The sequence below is a fragment of the Patiria miniata genome, unplaced genomic scaffold, assembly GCF_015706575.1.
Source record: "Patiria miniata isolate m_02_andy unplaced genomic scaffold, ASM1570657v1 HiC_scaffold_9, whole genome shotgun sequence".
NCBI lineage: Eukaryota > Metazoa > Echinodermata > Asteroidea > Valvatida > Asterinidae > Patiria > Patiria miniata.
The window spans coordinates 28,000,382-28,022,831 of NW_024037076.1; the positions used below are offsets into that span (position 1 = coordinate 28,000,382).

Sequence of the window (22,450 nt, forward strand, 5' to 3'; positions counted from 1 at the left end):
TAAATTCGTATAATCTCGGGTCGACTTACCGAAACAATAAATCGTAACGAGAGTGAATGAGAATTATTTTTAGAATTCTTTTGATCATTCCATTATTGGCATTAATTGAACGAATGGCCTATCAAGCAAACTGTGTTGGGAAAAATGTTGAAAAGTCGTAATTATCGTGTGGTCCAGCATTTATCCGATTGTTAATTCATTAATCACGTGTTTTACAAACAAGATGGCGTCAACCGCGGGAAGTTTGTCTACTGCACAGCAGCCACAGAACACCGGTTCATGATTTCTTTGCTATTCAAGTTAATAAGTTAAGCTAAACTTTCATTGAATTAAAATGGCGAGTGGTGATGATGATATCACTGAAGAATGGAGCGATGATGAAGTGGAAATGACGGCAGCAGATGTACAGCAGAAAATAGAAGAGGTATAATTTCTACCTGAGGCTGATCATGACATCATACATTGCTGATCATGCATGTCATGCAGGACCGTTTTGTACACAAGCACAAGATCGATCGACAAGCCAACGATCGCGATGGGAACTAAATTATATCATGGAGGATTAAGCAGGGTGACCGTAAGGTCATGCCCAAATTCTGCTAAATGCACTTTAAAATCTGTCAGATTAATCAAAAATCTGCCAGAATCACTCGAAATAGACTGTAGTGTAAACACTTTGAATCACATGCAGACATGGCAGATGTAGTATTGCCTTAATTAAGGTTCAAATTACATTATAAAGAATCTGCAGTCGCATAAAGATGTCATGAAGGTGCGTAGATTTCAGGCAAAATGTGGTTGCTTCATGACGGAGATCCGGTTCCAAGTGAACCTCAGCAGCTAGACCTCAGCAGGCAACCTGTCCCATTGAATAGATTTAACCTATTTTAAACAAATTACCATTTTTTTCAAATTTGCTATTTTTTTCTGTTAAATAATTGTTTTTGGAGAATTTTGAAAAAAAAATCCATTCTGTCAAATTTTCTGTCAAACTCATTTTTTAACAAAAAATCTGTCAAAGTTAGCCGAAAATCAGCCAAAAAGTGTCAAGTTCATAAACGTTGTACACACTCTAAACGTTAAAAGTGGAACTTCAGATCATGGAATCTGCAGATCTGACGACATTTTCTTTTAATTTGAAATCCAGTGACTGTGCATTTAACATGTTTTAATATGACGTCCATCATGTCTATGCAAATGTTGAACAAATTGAAATTAAAGGTTTTGTTAATGTTATCAACAATAGCTTTGTCAAGTGGATTTTTTTCCCTTCCTGGATATAATGGATATTTTGTGAAGCAGATATGTCCTCCGAATCCGATATTTCAAAAGTTCCACAAGACGGCAAAAAAACATTTACTAGTTTAGCCTACTGCCAACTAGGCCTACTGGTCAATGAATCTTGAATCAGTCCTACATACATGTAACATATAGTTGGGCTTATTTTGATTGTTGTTTGCAGATTTTCATGATCTTGTTTGTTTTTATCTTCACAACTGACATATATATGTTTTCAGTTTGGCCATTTGTCCTACATTGTAAATGTTTACTTCAATGCCCCCTTATACATCCCTTTAATTGCAGGCGTGGCTGAATGAGAAGTTTGCTCCAGATCTCTTGGAGAGTAAATCCGAGCTGGTAGACTGCATGCTGGAACAGATCCAACAGATGGAGAGCAACATTAGCCGCTGCAAGAAGGGAGACTTCCGCATCAGTGTTCATAAGATGGAGGTAAAACAACTGACAGATCAGAGCAAAACTAGCTGAATAGGTTAATCAATAATCTAAGGCAATTCTCTTTGGATTTTGTTGATGTCGGTATTCCAACAAAAGCAGGTCAGTTTCTGTAGCTGTTGAATTTCGTTGAATTCAGCCATGATAAAATAAAGGGGACAATGATTAAAGGGCCATGCAATGTAATTTTTTTAAGCTGTCCTTGAAAATGCACCTTTGTATCCCACTTAACCTCATTTTCAATTTTCGTTTTGCCATTTTCAAGGGTATTTTGGTGCCTCAGAAACCTCAATATTACAGCTATTTCAGCACAAAAAGTTTCTGGAATTTCGGATATTTTGCTGTTATAAATATTCTTTTCTCGGATGACTCGTTGCTGTGCACGTACGTGGCAGTGAGCTAATGAGCAACCCTTTCTCACAAATGTTTTCAGTGAGAAAAGTTTGGTTTCACAATTTGAACAGAAAACCCCAAAACTGAACTGTGTCTTCCTGATATGACATCATACCAACAGCGTCCTCAATTGTCCAGAAAAGCATGGAAAATTTTAAATGTTAAAGAAGCGCACTGTTCAATAAAATTAAACAAAAAGGGATGTCAGATAGTTTTTTATTAATTTAAGAGGACTGGAGTAGAAAGTTGCATAAACTGTGTTCCTAAGAAAAATTCATCAAATTCTTGGACCCTTTAATTAAATTATATAAAAAATTAAAGTCAGTGTTTTCTTTTTCTTCTTGGTTCTACTCAATTCTGTAGTATTGTTGGAAGTTTTGGGACTTCCATTTGAACTGTTTCTGTTAAGGCTGCAGTGCATTTGTTCTTCCAAAATAAAAATACATTTGATAAAATGATTTTTGATGTCCCTTTGTTTGTTTTTCAGATCGACAGGATAAGGTACATTTTAAACAGCTACTTGAGGATACGATTGGGAAAGGTATGTCGTTAGGCTTGTTAGCAAAATTTAAAATTGGGTTTTATACCGTTATCAGACGGTAATTTCAAGCATCATCTTTCAATTTCAATGAAGTTGACTCTTTGTTTTGAAAGTTTAATGTTAGCTTGATCTCAGCAGAATAAGTAATACTACATGTACTGGCTGTTTCTTTCTTGTTACAGATTGAGAAGTATTTTCACAATATTTTAAAGAAAGAAGCAGCGAGGAAGGACGATGAACCATCCAGGTTATCACTAGAGGAATTTGCCTTCGCTAAAGAGTGAGTTACATCCGGACCTTGAAAAGAAATTAATAAAAAACACAGTTGTTGAAAAATCTGTTTTGACACAGTGTAGGCAACAGACTTCAGTACCCTTGTTTTTAAGGTAGAGTAGTTCAGTTGCAGCTATCCAAAAATTAACTGACCAAATTATTGTTGAAAAGCTTACTTGGTTTGAAAATAGTAAGGACACTAAACTCCCTGTGAAATTATTCCTTCTGGCATGCTGTCATTTTGAAGAAAACAATGAAAGAAGGCCATTTCCAAAGATGAGTCAAGTGACACATTTTTAGAAATTTCCTTTAGTAGTTGGTTTGTAATTGGGCGAATAAATTTTCACATTTGACAAGCTATTTCTTACTAATAAGACCCTAACCAGTTTTCTTTGATGTTTCCTGAATCTTCCAAAATATGGCAATATGCAGTAAACTAATAGCAGTAAAAAAGCAACGTTGAGACACCAAAACTGAGTTTGAGATGGGCAGATGTAGGGTCACTGGGATTAAAGAGATTGGATTTAATCCGGACCTCCTGTATCCCTCAAAACCCATCTGGACTCTCTTTTTTTTTTCCAGGAAATTCGTAGGATTGAGGAAGTTACGTCTAAGTTGCTGTAACTTTACATGAGGCTTGATGGGCCCATTAAACTTTAAACACAATTTTCCCGTGTATTCTTGCATAGTGGAGGATTTTGGAAAAGTAAGGCACAAGTTGAAAATTTAAAAAACCCTGTTTGATTGCAGATTTGCAGAGAACACAGAAAACCATTTCAAATCAGTTGCCCTGAGGCACATGCCACCTAACCTGCAAGCGCTGGAACAAGACAAAAGAGGTGGGCAACATATCAGAATTTCTAATTTAGATTTAAATTTGATTTCCCAGATCTTAAGTCTTCGAGAAGAGGCTGCTTAGAACATTTAATGACCACCTTCAAATTTTTGGACGGAAACCACTTCGCCCTGTCTCCACTTCGCCCCATCGCCACCTCGCCCCATCGCCACTTCAACCTATTGTCACTTCCCCCGTAATAGGTCAAAGTGGCAATGGGGCAAAGTAGTTAGGGGCGAAGTGACATGTTGCGAACTGGAAATTTGGTGAAGTGACCGACACCCCTGCTGGCGCTCCGAATGTACCCTGCTAAATTTCAGTCACCAACAACTTCTGAAGAGAGTTCTCTATTTCATATTGACAGCTCCAAAGCCCAACCTAGATGCTTACGTGTTCCTGAGAGCCAACCAGAAGCAGGAACAAGTTCTCATCGAGCCAGAGTTGGAGGATGACCAAAAGTAAGTCTCTATCTTATACACCCGCTCTTAACCGACACGGAAATCTTTGTGTCATTCTAAAGATAGTTTCACACATCTGTGAATGTTCCTGTTCCATGTAGCATGCTTTAGAAGATTTGTTCACAGCGTGTGCCTTCAATTTGAACTAGCCATGCATGAGACAGCTTATTTGCTTAACTGTGCTGTGGTCCAATGGTTATGGCGTTGGACTCATGTGCTGTAGTACATGGTTCCAACCCTGAAGGGGAACATGGTGCTTGTGTTCTTTGGCAAGACACTTTACTACAATAGCCTCTCTCCACCCAGGAGTATAAATTGGTACCTAAGAAGGGAGAAACATCAAATAATAATGGTGTTTGTGTCCGTTTTCCTGTGCAAATTTCCGTTCATTCATGAAGGCAGGAAAATGCCCTTGTTTCCTTGTATTTGAACAGTAAATGATAATTGGTGGACAGCTGAATTTGCGATGATTGTATTAAACTAGACATAACTAAACTTGTGAACATAGTACGCGAAGTACGGAAATTTTTCACAGTTACTAGTCAATAAGTCAACAAGTCAATTTTTGAAAATATTTGTTCTCATTGGGTCACTTTCTTTTCGACTCACCCTGTAGTAGTTTCAGAACATGAGTTGACTTGGTTAATTCTTTGGTCTCTCTTTTCAGTGCCGAGGTCATCGACCTTGAGGAAGGTGCCCAGTACATCATGAGATACCAGCCAATCGCATCGCTTGTAACTGACGCGGCGGTCTCATTAATTTGAACATCATGTCATTTTACCGTTTGATTTTTGATTCTTCATACATGTATTCCTGGAACTCTTATTGTGCCCAAGGATTGCTTCAAAAGTGTTGACAGGGTTGGAGTTTATGGGTCGTCTCACCTACTACACAGGCATGCAACTGGAATTAAGAAAAAACGAGGAAACTCCAAACCACACCAGACTTTGTACAGTGCTTTTTAGTTTGTAATGGCATTCATGAGAAGTAAACAACGAGGAAATCAGCGGATCCGAGGAAAAGTTGCATGCCTGACTACAGGAAAGCTGTACATAATTTTACACACATCCTCATTTTCAAAATATTATTGAGTCATGTAACGAACCTCAAACATGTTTTATATTTTTTATAACTCAGGGTTTAACCCTCCTATGCAAACATGCACTCTGTGCCAAGTAGTCCTTCCTGTCAAAATCAATCAAGTGACTGTTTTCAACAGTTAAGAATTCCCAGCCTACATAAAGCAGGATTGACTGGCCATGACTGTTTATGTAACTTGATACAGCTTTGCTTTGACTGTGGGTAATTGATAAGCCAGCTGTGCCCACAACTTGCCTGCTTTGTCTGTTCATGGTCTGTTGACTGACTTTGATTAGTCACAGTGCTTGCTTGACACATGATCCGACTGTTGGTGACGAGCCTGTGTTAAAAGTATAGCAGGGGGAGTGGATGAAAAGTTTGACTGTCTGTGACTGCTTAAATAGCAGGAGGATTAATGACTATCCTAGCAGACCAAAAAGCAGTGCCCTATAAGATGTCTGCCTTGACCGTTACCCACCAAGATGGCTGCTATGCAGAAGCCCAATCAAAATATCAGTACTTATACATGATGTATAAGAATAGACAATCAAAGTGTTGAAGGTACATTCCCTTGGACGGGCTCAGTTATAACCATTCTTTGATTCCTTTGGAAAGTATATAAGGCCCGCTATAATTGGCATGTGACTTGAATTTTCCAGCGACGAGGCTATTGTATTCAATTATTTTCGAAAGTTGAAAAGTGAATCAGGGCCTTAACGTGGCCGAAAAACCCACATGATCCATGCTTTCCACTAGAATGCAAATCAGATTTACAAACCCACTTTAACAAAACTCATGCAAAAACAAATATACAATTGCTTTCATTTTTGCGTACTCAATCATCTTAACTATAAAATCTTCTGAATCTGTTCCCACCCCCCCCCCCCCAAAAAAAGAAATTAATTATGTCCCTAGTTTAGACTACCTTTGATTTTGAGTTTTTTGATAACTTGTAAATAAAGTAAAAGTACTTAAACTGAACTTACTGTGTCATTGTTTACATTTTGTAGCATATTTGGGTAAACTGCCGAAAGTTGGCATGAGATGAAGTTTTCTTAGGAACACATTTTGTACAACTTTTAACTCTTACACGTTTGAAGACTATTTGACATCCCTTTTGATTTATTTTTATTGAAAAGTACCCTTCTTTAAACACTTTAATTTTTCCATGTTTTTCCGGACAACTGAGGGCGCTGTTGCAGTGATGTCATTTCAGGAATACACTGTTCAGTTGAGGAATTTTCTGTTCAAATTGTGAACCCCCAAAAATTGCTAAATTGAAACCATTTATGAGAAAAAGTTTGCTCATTGGCTTACTACCATATCCCGACCTAATGAATCACCAAAGAAAAAAGAAACTCATGACGGCAAAATATCCAAGATTCTGGCAACTTTTGGTGCTGAAATGAGGTTTCTGCCTGAAATGACATCACACTTTTGCTCATGAATATGGAATTGTTTTGGGGGGATGAATTCAAAATTATAGCATGGACCGGGGAGAGCAAGCGTCCATCTATTTAAGAGTTTATCTACCTAGATAAGGATTAGCACTGTTTTTTTAATCGTTATTATTATTTTATAATGGGCAGCAATGATGAATAAAACCTTTCTTTTCCTTTCCGGAACAGATCATAAAGCAATGAACCTACCGCATGGAGTTGTGCAACAGCGCCCTCTATTATTGCTGAACGTTTGGCCAGCGCTTACCTCAATACAATGTAGTTTGCCAGTGGCGTACGTCGCACGGTAGCTGGGGGCCGGGGGGGGGGGGGGGGGGACACGTGCCTTCCATACATTCATTACCCTTCAGGTAGTCCCTCCGTACCCCGTAGTCCCTGGAGTCCCTCAAGCCCCACACTTGTTGCCTCCCTAGTCAGCTAAACATCTGGAAAACACATTTTTTAAGGATGGGCAAATTAACTAGCTTTAAACTGAGGAGGAAAAAACACATCCTCTTCCCATTTCTATATTGTGTAATTTTAGAAGTTTTAATACTACCCAAGCTACAGCCACCCGCCCTATACCACTTGCACAGTTGTAAGAATCGTCATATGAACTGTTTCCTTTGAGGTATATAAAAAAGAAGTACGGGTATGCCTATATATACTCAAACAGCCGCATCACAATTTCCCATTTTTAATGCGATAAAAAAGTTGAATATTAAATAAAACTCGAATGTTTTAAGAAACTGGGGGTAGGATAAAATGAGGTCAACGCATGGGAATCACGACCATTATACCAGTTTAAAAAATAACGGGGTACCAGCAAAAAAAAAAAAAGGCCTACTGCAGCAACTTGGTCTGCAATTTTGCATAAAAATAGCTCAAAGGTATTTCCTGATCGCCATGCTGTCTTTCTTACGTAACCTGTGTGCGATGAAAATGCGCTCGTCTGATCTAGTCTGCAGTCAGACGGATCACCTGTGTACACAAAGGACCAGAGATGGCCCACATTTGTGGACGGTTCACGCGCGCGTGTTTACAACATGATCACTCCGTGAAAGCATGGGGATGGGTGGGTGAGGCATGGGCAATGTGCCACGCAGACCTTTTAACTTGAATGGGAAAAAAGTGTAATCATAAATAATCTTGATCTGATTTGCATAAAGATGCAACGGTATTCCTTGGCCACCATCGTGCCTTCTTTGTGGTGCCTATGATAGCGCGGTTCGTGGGTGTTTTAAGATGACTTTCCCCGTGCTTTAGTTTATCATTTAGTTCACCTCGGATGGATTTTTTTCCAATTGATATTTTCTTGGCAATATATTCACTTTTGAATGAGACATTGAACAAAAAAATCCCACCAACGTTGAGCTATAAATTGAATTATTTCTTCACAAGTAAATATAGTATTGACTGCCATGCATCGGCTGTCGCAGGTTTGTGTACAAATTGAAAGCCTTTTTTGCAAGAGGGTTGCAGACACCCAAAATCGGAATAACGTGCATGTGTAGTTTTTTTTTCTTTGTTAAAACATAACATACAAATGGAAAATTCGTAAAAAAATAATATTCTTTGGAAGAGCATATGGGGTATACTAGACATCTTAATACTAATAATATTTTGACTGATTATTATGCCTCGTGATTAATGTGCGGGTTTTTTCCTTACTAAAGTAAAACAAAGCAAACTATTTTGTCATTAAAATATGGTTAGACATCAATTCAAATAATAGGTGGTGGCAAACAACTGCTGTATCGGAATAAACTAAAATAAATGATTGTCAGTCAAAACAGGTCAAGCAGAACATTCAGGGGAACTAGTCTAATTTGTGGATTTTGCATGGATCGCCACGAGTCTTTTAATAAAGACATATTTTTTTAAATTAAATATCAAAGTGTCAACATTATTTTCAATATTTTTAAGGGTAATTTTGACGAACTATAATTTTGTAGAAATTTCGTCGGCCGCGTGGTGAGTGTTGCAATAAAGCATGCTTTTCTCCAACATCAAAGGTTGACCCAAGGTGCGTGTACGCCGACTCACACGACTAGACAGTAGCTCATCGGCCACTGTGATTGGTCTTTGCCTCGGTGAGCAGGTCGTATCCCTCACAGGCCAACGTCTCTGATTGGCTGCTAAAAACAGCTTCACGTGAAACGGCGACCCAGCCGGGGTAACCCCTTTAGAGGAAGTGTCAAGACCATTATGTTATAGGTAATCATGTTATTTAGGAAATTACATATTACTCCAAAAAGTCGAATGTTTAAACATCAAGTTATAGTTTTACACCAAATATATCACCGGTAATACAAAAATTAGGGTGTAAATCTCCTTTAAGTTTTGATTTGTTTTCAAAATATAGGGGATAAACAATCACTGGCAAACGGTACCTACCTTTCAGGAAAAATGGTTGTATCTAGAAGGGTGACCTTTTAAAATCATGCGTGAGGACTACGTGCTTCGCCGGTTTGTCATTTTCTGAATATTTACGAAATCTTGTGTTGTGGACTTTGCTGAAATGGTACCCGTGGTTCGAATGTGTTTTCTTTGGATATGTTCAGTTTGACGGTTTTCATCGAATGATCATGATGGTTAACTGCTTTCACATCAGCTGATATTCGGTTCGCACGGCTGAAGCATTATTACAGCGGCTGACGGAAATTCTGGAGTCATTTCTTCCGAGAAGGCGTGACAGATTGCCGGCCTATGCTTAATTACGTGTGAGTAAACATGGTAAACATGATTTAAAATAAAATTTAAAAAATGAACTAGGGTATTATGCAAAATAAATCAATTTAAACATGTTAAAAAAAGTAAAACAAAAATTTTGCTCCTCACAAAGTACCATTTAAAAAAAAAGTTTATTTAGTTTTTTCCTTAGAGTTGGAGAAAGGCGATGAAAAACTGTCAAGTGTCATACTGAGTCATTGGTCAGTTGGTGAAATTGAACTATCATCGAGCTCTTAATATCTAAATCTAAATACGGCGATCGTGTAGTGTAGGGCCCAGTTCCTATAATTTATAAGGGAACAAAATCCCAAATCCACTTTAGAATTAATATTGGACCTACCATTCCAAACTAGTTCTTAGTTGGCCACATTCTCAATAAACAGGTAGGCCTATGTCATAGATAGAGGGCATGGTTTTGATTTTTTAAAGGAAATTTGGGGGTAAAATGACGATGACAGCGCGGCGACAGCACACGACCCAAAAATAAAGATGGCGATCACCGCGCGATGTAACGTGAGCACGTACGGCGCGCTGAATCTCAAGGCACAAACCGCGCAGGAAAATCATGATACCCCATGAATCTGTTCACAGTTGCAAAATGGGTGTCATTACAATTGAGAAAAGTCTGCTTTTGATTGTAAAGGTGATTTTTGAGCAATAAAAAACATTTTTGACTCTAATTTGATCAAAACAAAACAGGGGCCCTACACTTCACGATCGCCCTAAATACTCCCGTCATAATGAACTTTGATTATATAGTTTACATACCCGTAGACATTGTGCACAGCATATTTGAATCATGCAATACAATTCTTTCAAATAGTTGTTGCCAGGATTTTGAGATTGACTTTTTACCTTGTTTCTGTGTTCACAGGTTGAACAAATCCTTCAGGACCTTTCGGATTTGACCACACACGTGGGGGTACTTGAAGTTCCTTTTTGCCTTTCGGGACATGGCATGTGGGCTACTATCAACCTCAAGAATGCCGATTGATACCCTCCTCCCCTTGGGCACCAGCCCACCCCTACCTTCGCTCTTCCTGCCGCCGAGGTACACGGCCAGCTCCTTCATGTACATTTCTGATATGTCAGTGGCTGGTAGGGCCAGATTGGCTGACCGCCACAAGAAATTGAGGCCCTGCCTCCGGGACGGACAGCAAAATGGCAAGGTGACGGACACAGTGAATGACCACGTCAAAACGGACGGGTCAACCGAAATCGACACAACTCCGGACCTTTGTGATGATATCCCCATGGGTAATCTCACTGTGAACGGTGATGAGGTCAGCAATGAGGATGAGGACACGAAAACCGAATCGCAACCAAAATGCAGAAAGCGTGTCTGCTTCGCCGACAGCAAAGGCCTCGCCCTGGAGACGGTCCGAGTGATGGATGGTCCCAGCTATGCCCCACCTCTTCTCAAATCGCGGATAATCGAAGAGATTGTCCAAGATGAGAAGCCAGAGCTCTTTCACACGTACACCTATGTCGCGGACTTTGAGCAGCCTGCGGCCAACTACCTCGAATTCAGGGACAAGCTCGAAAAGAATTACGTCAGCTTGGAGAATATGATCATCAAGGATAACGAGGTGGTCATGGGAACCATAAAAGTGAAGAACATCGCCTTTGAAAAGTCTGTTTCGGTTCGTGTCACCTTCGACAAGTGGAAGAACTACCAGGAGATACCGGCCACCTATGTTCAGCGGAGCCAGCCGGGACAGACCGACCGCTATGACAGTTTCTCGTTCAGTTTTGACATCCCTCCCAACATGGAGGGTGAGACTATCCAGTTTTGCCTCCGCTACGACTGCAGGGGACAGTCTTACTGGGACAGTAAGGATGGCGCAAACTACAAGATCATCTCGCAGCACGAGAAGAGTCTAACGGAGCAGCAGAAGCTTGCATGCTACTACAGTCTCAGTAGTCAGGGGAACTGGGGAGACTTCTCCTTCTGGAAGGTAAAGGCCGATGAAAGGCCTTACTGGTGACGCCCTGCGAGTCTGGATTCTTTGCATTGCTGTTATCGGTAAGGATTTCAATCCACTTGCCATGACAATGCCACAGAGAGGAAAAAAAGTATATGCTCGGCACATTCAACTCAGGACATGAGAGCAGAGGTGTATGCACATCTATATAGAGGTCATGATGTTGTTTCAGTATGTATACAGACATTTTAAAGCATTATTATATTTTTGTGTGTACCACAAAGCTCAGTTGAAATGGGCCTTGATTCATATGCTGTGGATTACCAAGATTAGGAACATTGAGAGCAATACCGGTATGATAAGACAAAGTATATTTTGGAAGAAGAATTTTTAAAGAGTTTTCTGGACTGTGAACTTGCTGACCGCAAGTCCTCAATGAACAAGATTAAGGCATGTGGTTTACAAAGGCAACAACAAAACAACATTGATGCAACTCGGGTGATTCACAATGCAGTTTGCCACTGAGAGTTCATTTTTCCCAGGGCATTGTGGGAGATGGTCGACAAATTCGCAGCGCGGGACATTTGAAATTGTTAGTTTTTCCAGTCAGTAATTTTGTAAGCATATGATTTGAGTATCTGTTTGCCCTTTTCTTTTTATCAATATGGTGTTTTTTGTATTAGGCGGCAGAACGCCATGCCCCAATCTATAACAAATTAGCTCAAGTTGTCTACTGACACTCATTCAAATTGACCATGTTTTGTTGACCGTAAAGTTGAAAAAAAATTGAATCGCCCGAATTGTAATGACAAGTTGATATTTTACAGGAGACTGCACAATACTTGGCTCGGAGGGAGATACAAGAATATATTGCACAAGCTATAACAATATTTTCGACTCATGCAATATTCTTGTAAACCCCTGGGGAAAAAAAGCCATCCAATATATTATTATTATTTATATCGGGCTGACTTGATGCGCAAGAAATCTATTTCAGGACACTGTCTTTATTTTTCAAATTTCATCAAATATTGTTAACCCTGCTGCGTGCTACACTGTGTTCATTTGTTGACAACTGTGAGTTTGTTTACTCTTGATTGAGCACCAGCAAACTTTGTTAAAATGCCAAGATGAGGACAATATCGAAAATAATATTGTCGTCATCCAGGTACTTTTAGTTTACTGACATAATGCAGTCATCTGGGTACTTTTAACAAAAGCATACACGCTGACTTGTTTTTAGCACTGGAAGCCTGATATATATAAATAATAATCATGAATAACCTTAAGCAGTTCTGGAGTCGAGGTGTGTAAAAGACCATGAATTGTCAATAATTTAAAAAAAAACTACAAGTCTGGTATATTTATATCTTTACTTACGTCACTATTGTGTTGCTGCAAGTAAGAAAATGCTTGACAAAAATGTTCATGCATTTAAGGGGAAAAAAATTGCACGCTTAAGATTCAGCTTCAGCTTTCTATATTTTATTATTATTTTTTTCAACTCGTAACAAAAATAGAGCATCATTCAAATTCATGTAAATGTTGTAAAACTTATAGGCCTAAAAGTCTAAATTTAAGGGACAGTATTATAGGTATGTTTCTTCCGTGCACATCATGAGTTGAACCCAAACACTTGTTGCAGTTAACCCTAGCATTAAGGCCAATTCACACGAGGCAATTTTCACCACACAGTACATTTTCACAAAAATTCTAGAGGATTTCTTCGGAGCATAAAACAGTTTTTGACATGTTAATGTTGCAAATACACATACAATTTTGTGGTGGAGATAATCTTTGGAATTTTTATTTTATTTTTGTAATTTGTATTTATTCTCAAAGAGTCGGACAGCCCTAATTAAAAATCCGTAGATGTAATTGCGTTTGTGCGTATCATGCGCAACACTGTCAAAAGTGATCAGCTGTTTACCCACAGAAGACAATGAAACTTAAAAAAGCACTCACAAGTGTTTTAAGTTGTGTACTTTGAAGACCCATTTTTATCCTCAGAATCGATGTGCACACACCCAGCCCTAGTCATGGCCTGATAGTGCCAGATATATATTGCACAACGGTGACAGGTATTGAATATTTTCAACAATAGATGGCACAGTTCTGGTTATTGAATATTCTGAACAATACCTGGTGTGACTATTCTGTTGTTATTGTGGGGGCTCTGCGAGTATTAACTACATGTACGGTTAAGGTACATGTATGTAATTATGCGTTGGGGTTGGTCTACATGCATTGTACATGCACTGTGCACATGCACATAGGTAATTTGCAGTTACCCGAAATCATACCTACCAATTTAATGAGAAAATCCTTGCTGAAAGTGAAGATAGGACTGGCACCAAATACCCTGTGACTTTAGTCCACCTGAAATAGTATTATTCAGAGGAAAACAATCATTGAAGGTGGTTTTTAAAAAAATGTGCCTGCAGGCACACTGTTTTGTAAATAACTTACCAATTGAATAGTTACAAGAACCCAAAAATTGTCTCAAAATGTGTGGTATCCGCTGAGCTTAAATGTCAACAAGTTAGTTGATAGTTGTTTTCCTTCTTAAGGTTTTGTGCAATTCTGTTGCTTCAGACGTAAAAAAAAAATACACAAAAAGCAAATGGTCCTCGTAATTACATGTGTATCGTACCCTATTATCTCATCAATGCAGATGCCTACATGTCCAAATGATATGCATAATGTATCAATTGACATATGATTACACAATACTCATGTACCGGTATTTGATGGTACCAAAACAAAGCCAGTGAAATATATTTTGGTGTTCTGGGACTTTTTTTTTCTAAAAAAAAAGAAAAGGCTAAAAAGCCGCTGTCTTAAAATTGATCCTTTCTTTAAGCTTGTGCAATGTTGTAAAAGTATGCAGAAAATGTGGTTGTAGCCTTTTGCTGAATAGCTGTGCATGCATGCCGTACACATGAAAAAGGAAAGCAGTTGTACATGTTTTAAGTGGTTCCTTGCTTTGTATTGAGGTAAACGTTTTACTGAAACAACTCTTAAAACGGATTGTTATTTTGTTTGGAATTTTACATACTGAACCTTTTTTGTCCCCCCAAGCCAAATGTACCATAAATAGACCTGATTTGTAAATACTCTTGAAAGCAGATAGCGTGTAATTTGTATGGTTATTTATTACCTAAAATAATGTGTTGTAATTTTATGTTTTGTTTTCTTAAAATACATGTAGAATTTCATTTGAATGATTGCTATCATCAGAGTGATGTTTGCAGAAAAATATATATATTTTGTTGCAAGAATTCCTTGCAAGTAATACCTGCTTCAAAGCAATTCTTGATGAAATATAAGTACATTTTAAAATGTAACTACAGCTCTATCATGTGTTCTACCCTCCCTAAAAAGCAACTAATGTTTTTAAGCCTTTACATATTATTGTACTTCTTAACAAAATCTGCCTGTTCGTGGCCATGCATTGAACTCGTGAACAGTGTTTACGTGAACAGTGTTTACCACATGGGCTTTTTTTTTTCTTTTTTCTTTGTTATTTAACCCTTTTTTTCACAATTGTTTGGCCCTGTGACTGCACTTTGAAGGTCACACTTCATTGAATATGAATAAGTGTAACTGTCAAAAGTGATTTTACGAGCAATTTCATCTGGGTGAAAGTTTGAACGAAATAAATTAACTGGGGGACCTTTCCCCCATACAAAACCACGTTCGATATCGTTCAAGATGGACCATTCATTTCCAGTGCATTTTATTTACATGTACCCTAGATATTTTACTCTTATGGAGTTTTGGGCCAAGCCAGATACTTCGAAGACTTATTAAACTCCCTACTTAGTTTGACTAAGTAGAGGACCAAGTCCGTCAAAATCCATCAATGACTTTGCTTTACATAATGCTTCAGGACCAAATCCATTGAAATCCACCACTGGTACAGACTGGTGGATTTTTATTGACTTGGTACACATGGCTTAGCTGCCAAAAACCCTCAAAATTGGGGATGGATTTTGATAGAGTTGGGAAGGTTAGGTGGATTAGCCTCTTAATGTGTTGTTTGTTTGAAAAACGTTAAAAGATATGTGCTTAAATGCATTTAGTTCTAGAGCATGTCAATGCAAATACATGTATAGCTAATTCTATCGAGTTGCTAGAACTTAGAATCCCCAACGAAGTCTGTTGACTTTAAACCATTCCCAAATCCAAACTTAATAAGTACATGTACATTTGCTGTGTAAATGTAGGTCTATAAAATGTACGAGATTTGCTTAATCCCTGATTTTTGAAGGGATGTTGCTTGAAATGACTTAACAAACAGGGTCGGGATTGATTGTGAAAATCAAAACTATATTTCTAACTAATAATTCACACAGTATGTTCATAGAGTGAATAAGTGTGTAATAAATAGCAGAGTTGCTATCAAATTCAAAAATGTCTTTTTTTGTTTGGTTACAATTTATTTCTGTTCTGTGGTAAAATTCTCGGTGACGTTCAGTGGTAGATCTTCAGTATTAGATCATTATAGGTTAAAAAATTAAATGAAGTAAAATATGTCTCTTTAAAGGTAATATATACAACGTTTGCAATGTCCAAAAAAAAAAAACTAACAAATTTTTATGAAAAAAAAATCTTACTTGACTGCAAGTGAATAATAGTCCCAAGAATCCTGTAAAATCATGGCACCTGGTGTGCTGTCATTTTCAAGAAAAGTGAAATTTTTGTATCAATTTCCAACAATGGTCAACTGACCATCATTGGAAAAAACCTGACTTTTTTCAAATACTGCCCCCAATTTCACCAAGTTTAGTTAGTCCTCATTTTGTTTCCCTTTCGTTTGGTTACACATCCGTGAACGGGTGCAAGGCAGCTACTCCGGTTCCCTGGCCTGACAATTCCCCGACGACTATAAATTGCTCCGTTATGTCTGAAGTACATGTAGGTTTAAAGAACCAGACTATAACATTTTTTTCAGGGTTCTTCCAGCATTTATGAACACAAAACTTTAAACAGGTCATTGTAACAATGTATTTTGCTATAAAATATTACCCCCAAATCCATCCATTTCTGAAAATTACAGCAACAGCAAATGTATACATATTACCTTTCAAGGGAACGTACAACATTTGCTCTTGCTGCAATTTTCAGTAGAAAATGGATTTGGGGGATTAGAATGTTATAGCAAATATTGTTAAACTGACCTATTTCAAGTTTTAGGCTTGAAGATGCTGGAAAAACCAAGAAAAACATCGTGTTCTTCTAGTCTGGTTCCCGGACCCCACTTACGAATTTGTAAGGTCAGAGAATCAGTCCGGCAGGCTTGTACCCCTTCACAAGTGTGTAATCAATTGCAAATAAAATGCGGAAAAAAACTAGTAATGAAAAATAAGGAGCACTTTTTGAAAACGGCCAGTTTTCTCCAACGCTGGTCGACCGACCAGTGCTGGAAAAATACCAGTTTTCTTGAAAATGTCAGCACACATGGAGCCCTGATCTTACAGGGTGCTTTAGAATGTCATTCCCTTACAATCCAGTAAGATACAGTATTTCGTGATAATTTGATCATTTTGTTTTTGATGTTTGCAAATGTATCTTCCCTTTAAACTTTGCTCGCAAAACAAATACAATACTCTGGGAAGTTTAAAAATGAAACAGGAAAGGCAATAGCAAAATAAATGTGTTTTAATCCAGTGTACGTGCAAGGTGAGGCGTGGCGCCATCGTGCAGTCCACTGGTTTTTCCTCTTCCTGTCATTCCGGAGAATTCCATGGAAACGGGTTCACTTTCGGGAGTAAACCTGGCTTCATAGGTCACCAACAAAACAAAACCCAAGCTGCAACAGTTTTTTGGACTTGAACATCAAGTTATAGGCCAAGATGGTCAAACATAATTTAACTCCATTTTATTTTTTAAGCTATGGCAGGAGCCTTTACATGTACAATCTGCATGTCACTTGGTGGTCAGTCGGTCGGTCTGTCCCGAAAATTGCCATCGGCATCGCTCTTTTCGGCGTCACATTTTTCAGCTCTGGCAGGGATCACTTTGATCGATTTCATGCAAGACTTTCATGCAAGACTTCTTGCAACACAGCGTGAGCTAATTGTGCACTCGCACTTGTTTGTTGGTTTTCAATTGCACACTACATTTTGATCATAGCCTTTGGGAGAACATTTATTTTTCCCAATCCAGGAGAAAAAATGGAGCTTTAAGAGCATCTTCAAGGCTATATGCATGTGAAAGCTTTACAAAACGCAAGACCGCAAGAAAACGGTCATGCACGACAAAGAGAAAGCTAAAAACGTCTGGAATCTTCATGGCAATCCAGAGATAATCCACCTGCAGTGTGATTTCAATTAAAATTTAAATCACTCCGTGCCTAGTATCTCTTTGCCTGTAATGCACCCCTAGCTGTGTCTGAACATCCAACCGTGGTGGAGCTGCCTTCCTCTCTGCCTTGCTTGACGTCCTGTCCTTGCTCTAGCTGGAATGTCTTGGACTGACCACTCAGCCGTGTAGATTACTGGATGGGATTGCCGGGACAACAATGCCGCAGCTGATGCAGTGATATATAAGTAATCGAAAGACGCTGACCTCACACAAAGCTATGATATTGACCCAATCCTCCTTAAGTAGAAGGTGATCTGTGTTGCAGTTATTTACCTGAGTGAGATGTGGCAATGATGTCATCACCACAGTCTGTCTGTTTGTCTCCCTGTTTAATGTTTCCTTTCCCTATTAAAAGAGGCTTCTGGCCATAAAGGTAATATACAACATTTGTAAACATCAAAAAACAAAACAACCAAATCATTATGAAATACCTCACTTGACTGTCAGTGAATAATAGTCTCAAGCGGTCTGTGAAATCATGGCACCTGGTGTGCTGGCATTTTCAAGAAAAGGGGAATTTTTGTAACAATTTCCAACAATGGTCGGCCGACAATCATTGGAAAAAAACTGACATTTTTCAAATACTGCCCCCACTTTACCAAATTTAGTCAGACCACATTTGCTTGCACCTGGTTACACATCCGTGAAGTTGAACTGGTGCAAGCCAGCTACTCTGGTTTCCTGACCTGTCTATAAATTGTTCCGTTTCTTCTGAAGTAGGGCCAGGGAACCAGACTACAAGAGCAACATTTTTTCTTGGTTTTTCAGCATCTATGAACACAAAACTTTAAACAGGTCAGTGTAAAAATATATGCTATAAAATACTTGTCCCCCAAATCCATCCATTTCTGAAAATTACAGCAAAAGCAAATGTTGTATATTACCGTTAAAAGAGGCTTCTGGTTTTTAGGATATCCATTAGACAAAAACGTGCACGTAAACATGTATCTCTCGTGCACTCAAAATTGTCCACATTACCTAATGTTCTTTTCATTTTCTTTAATTTTTGTTGTAGTAATTCATTAACCTGTTCCATTCTTACCATTTGAGACATTGTAATGAAATTTACTCTTAATATTAAAACATGAACATAAAACACATTAAAAGCGCCATATCATGTATATTGTCTCAACACAATGCATTCACTATTCGTGAACAACAGTTTCATGGAATTGCTGTCAGATAACTGGTTTTATGTTTGAGCCACAACCATACAAAGTCCAGTGTAGAAAATATATACGACAATTACAAATGTAAAGTAATAAGCATGTTTATCTCATAATGTGTGTGTACATGTAGCTCTCATGTAAACATTTTTTTAATGAAATAAAAAGCTGCTCCAAAATCGACTGGACTGGCCCATTATAAACTTTGAGAGAGCCTTAAGTTTCAGTCATAATGTGTTGGCGAAATAAGCTTTTGGACTGAAATGTCAAAATGCCAAAGAAGTACATGTATTGGCACCTCCTGAAGACGGTCAGAGCATACTGACTGGAACGTTGAGTTTATACCTCTGGTTCTTTTCAGAACAATTTTCTTAGTTGAGAAATTATTTGCACATACTGTTTCCGCAAACCTTTCATTCATTAGTATCTCCACCATGCAAAGCCTCAAATGTTACTTATGTATCTTTCAATTTTACTATTTTTTTTTCCTACCGATCCAAGGGTTGAGCGAACAGTTTATGAAACATAATAAAACTGGCACCCTGAGAAGTATACATGTTAGCAAAGCAACCAAAAAAAACAAAAAAAACCAGGGAAATAAAACACACTAAAATGTTGAGCCATAAATCGCAAAACACAAACTTTCATATCCTCACAAACAAGTCGTGTTATGAAGTGTACCTGACAACGGTGATATTTTTAGGTATGTCTAAATCGTAAACTGCATTCGCTGTTTTGTTATCGTAGAGCAAACTTTGCGTTTGTGTCAGTGCCGGGGCAAATAAGCCTTGAATATAAAACGGTACATATTTACTCAATAGCCACCGGGGCACCAGATTTCAATACGAACTTCAATTTCCTTGTTGGTATTCATATGGTAATTTTTGTTCGGCCAGTACCGTAGCACAGGTAGGTGGATATACCTGTAAAGAAAATAAACAACTGAGGGGAAAAAACATACAATGCAGACATAACAAATCCAGGGGTAAGCGAAACACATTGGAGGGGGGCGGGGGGGGGGGGGGTACATGTATCTGTGATTTTTTTTTCAGACTAGTTGGTGGTGATTGGTGAGGCCAAGAATTACCCATGTTTTTTTTTAACCTACATGTAGTACATGTACTAGAGTTCTACTGTAGTTTGTCCCAGTTTTGGAAATTTCTTTTCCCGCTTCGCCATTTACTTGGATTTTTAAAACAAAATATTTCACAGCCTCTCACATGAGGTGTTAATTGTATTGCTCCAGAGTGATTCAGATGCACTTGTGGACAAAAGTTGTATTAAAGCAGTATATATTTCCACCTGCCATATATGTACACCTGTTTAACTTTGCAATCCCTGTTTTGAAATGGAATTCCATTGTGAAAGTTAGTAGAACACATTTTCTGTATATTAAATAGATGCAAAACTTTGGAAATGATACATTTCTTTACAAAGCTTAAGTACAAACACAGTTTAGTCTGTGATGGATTTGACTATGCAAAGTCTGGTTTGAAAGGTTTTAGACAGAATTCAGGTTGCTCATTTTTCTCTTGACATCATCTACACAACACATATGATGAAGTTGAACTGGCTTTTCACACAATACACTGCTCAATGGTTGAGATGTAAGAAAGGACACTCACAAAAAGAGCAAAGACCTTTTGCAATGGGAGAAATTGTTGCCGCTAAATCATCTACATTATTCCAGAGCTCAACAACACCAAGAGGTTTGTTTTTCTTTTCTTTTTACTTTTAGCTTCTCCAGCATCAAGCTAATTAGGCTTTGACCCAATTACTACGGTAGGCTAAGGCTCCGCTGGCGGTAACACATATATGCGTTTTATATACAGGAACTGCACTCAGTGTAGCCTGATTTCCCAAACCAAATCCTGATATTTCTTGAAAACAACAACATACGCAAGTTGTATTCCAAGATGCAGGGAAATGCACCATTTAGCAACATTATAAAAAAAAAGTGTCAGGGAGCTTGGCATTGAAGTAATCCCATGTAGTATGCAGCAACCGCTTTTCATTTGCAAACATCCGCATGTGATGATATGAATTTATTCTCTGCTATTGTGTATAGACTATATAGAGCGTAATGCCATATGCACATCATACTAACTGAAAGTGTATACATGTATTACGTGCGGTGCTATTCAAGCGAACACACTGTCATGATAGCTAAATCTGAAATGCGCAAGGGCCTGGCTGTCCCAGCCATCTGCTGACCCCAAAATAATTTCTGCATACCTGGCAATCAGCTAACATTGAACCCCCGGCCTCTTCATTGGCTGGCTGTCTCGGTGTCCGTTTCCTGCCTCTGGTTGTCTCTGATTGGTCAGCTGCATTTTGCGGTATCTGGCTGAGCATGACTGATTTAATTGTGTCTCATGTTTTATGCATGAATTACGTTTATTATTAATGGCCATCAGGGTGCAGACTGGTAAAGAGACCCGAAATTGCCTATGAGGGCCAAATCACAATTTGTATGCCCCCAATTATTTTGCTGTTAGAGCATTTTGTGGGCTGTGAACTTGAAAGTTTGTAAAAAAGAAGGGTGGAAGTCATTGCACAGGACTGCCAGCTTGTAGTTCTTTGAAATTCGGATGAAAGTAGGCCCTAAAATTGCTTCCTTTTGCAATGGAAGCAGGCATCATTTTTCAAAATGGCGATGGGCCACCGGACTAGTTTCAGGGGTAATGGTCTTTGAATGGAATTTTCTCATAAAGTCACGAGATTACCACCCAAAAATTGAACAGAAATGAAAGATGATGAAATGAGCTTTAATTTGATGGGTGTCTCAAACATCTTGGAGAGTTGTGAGTATTTTGAATAATGTTTGAAAGTATGCGTAATATTATCACTGAGGTCTATGGGATTTGAACTGGTCTGCCCATGTGTAAACAATCAGTGTTTAATCAATTTAAAGCGATATCCTTGTACAAAGCTTGAAAATCAATTAAAGATGTGTAAACTTTCTATTTTTACCATTCCCTTGTAAAGAAATCTGTTCAGTCTGTATTTAAAATGTTCCTACATTTACCCAAATGTATACCATTCACCAGACACATTCACTGCTCAATCCTCAATATTCTTTCTTTGAACTAAAAATAAAATTGTGAGAATTAAAAAACAAATACACAAAATTTCTGACCAATATCAGACTTATGCCTTCAAGATGAACACTTTGCCTCCACTCCAACATTTTTCTCGCTACACATCTTGACGGAAACTAAAGCATTCAGTACTTCAGAATTACAGAAGGGTGGAAGGGGGGGGGGTGGGTCTGAAAGCAGTTGTCATATTTGTCCCTATATAATGCACCTTTTAATTTGAAAAACCACCAGTGCAAACAAGGACACCCTTGGTCAATTCTAGATATTTTACATTTTTTGTTCACAAAATTGTTCCCTGATTTTCCAAACTCAGATGCACCCCTTAATCGGGTGCATATGTTCCCCAACCCTAACCCTAACCCTAACCTTAACCCTAACCCTAAGGATTTGGGGAACATAGGTA

General features: G+C 38.4%; 2 protein-coding genes across 3 annotated transcripts; both read left to right on the forward strand.

The window, feature by feature from the left end:
* The first annotated feature begins 211 nt into the window (after positions 1–211).
* Positions 212–5,116, forward strand: LOC119720152 (DNA replication complex GINS protein SLD5-like). The gene is made up of 7 exons (XM_038189710.1): positions 212–424; positions 1,585–1,731; positions 2,615–2,668; positions 2,851–2,948; positions 3,692–3,780; positions 4,141–4,234; positions 4,902–5,116. The coding sequence occupies exons 1-7, from the start codon at positions 335–337 to the stop codon at positions 4,996–4,998; spliced, it is 669 nt and encodes a 222-aa protein (XP_038045638.1). The 5' UTR covers positions 212–334; the 3' UTR covers positions 4,999–5,116.
* A 3,883-nt stretch (positions 5,117–8,999) lies between these two features.
* LOC119720487 (protein phosphatase 1 regulatory subunit 3B-like) lies at positions 9,000–11,935 on the forward strand. Of its 2 annotated transcripts, none has more exons than XM_038190170.1 (2): positions 9,000–9,489; positions 10,361–11,935. In XM_038190170.1, exon 2 carries the CDS (start codon positions 10,440–10,442, stop codon positions 11,472–11,474), a length of 1,035 nt encoding a protein of 344 aa, XP_038046098.1. In that variant the 5' UTR covers positions 9,000–9,489; positions 10,361–10,439; the 3' UTR covers positions 11,475–11,935. The 2 variants fall into 2 exon arrangements, with proteins under 2 accessions (XP_038046098.1, XP_038046097.1); XM_038190169.1 differs by having other exon boundaries at positions 9,001–9,476.
* The last annotated feature ends 10,515 nt before the right edge of the window (positions 11,936–22,450 follow it).

Excerpts from the sequence above, each read along its gene's own strand:
- LOC119720152 (XM_038189710.1), top strand. The coding sequence starts at position 335 with ATGGCGAGTGGTGATGATGATATCACTGAAGAATGGAGCGATGATGAA. Across the intron at positions 1,732-2,614 it reads TCAGTGTTCATAAGATGGAG|ATCGACAGGATAAGGTACAT; the intron begins GTAAAACAACTG and ends TTTGTTTTTCAG. Across the intron at positions 2,669-2,850 it reads TGAGGATACGATTGGGAAAG|ATTGAGAAGTATTTTCACAA; the intron begins GTATGTCGTTAG and ends TTCTTGTTACAG.
- LOC119720487 (XM_038190170.1), top strand. The coding sequence starts at position 10,440 with ATGGCATGTGGGCTACTATCAACCTCAAGAATGCCGATTGATACCCTC.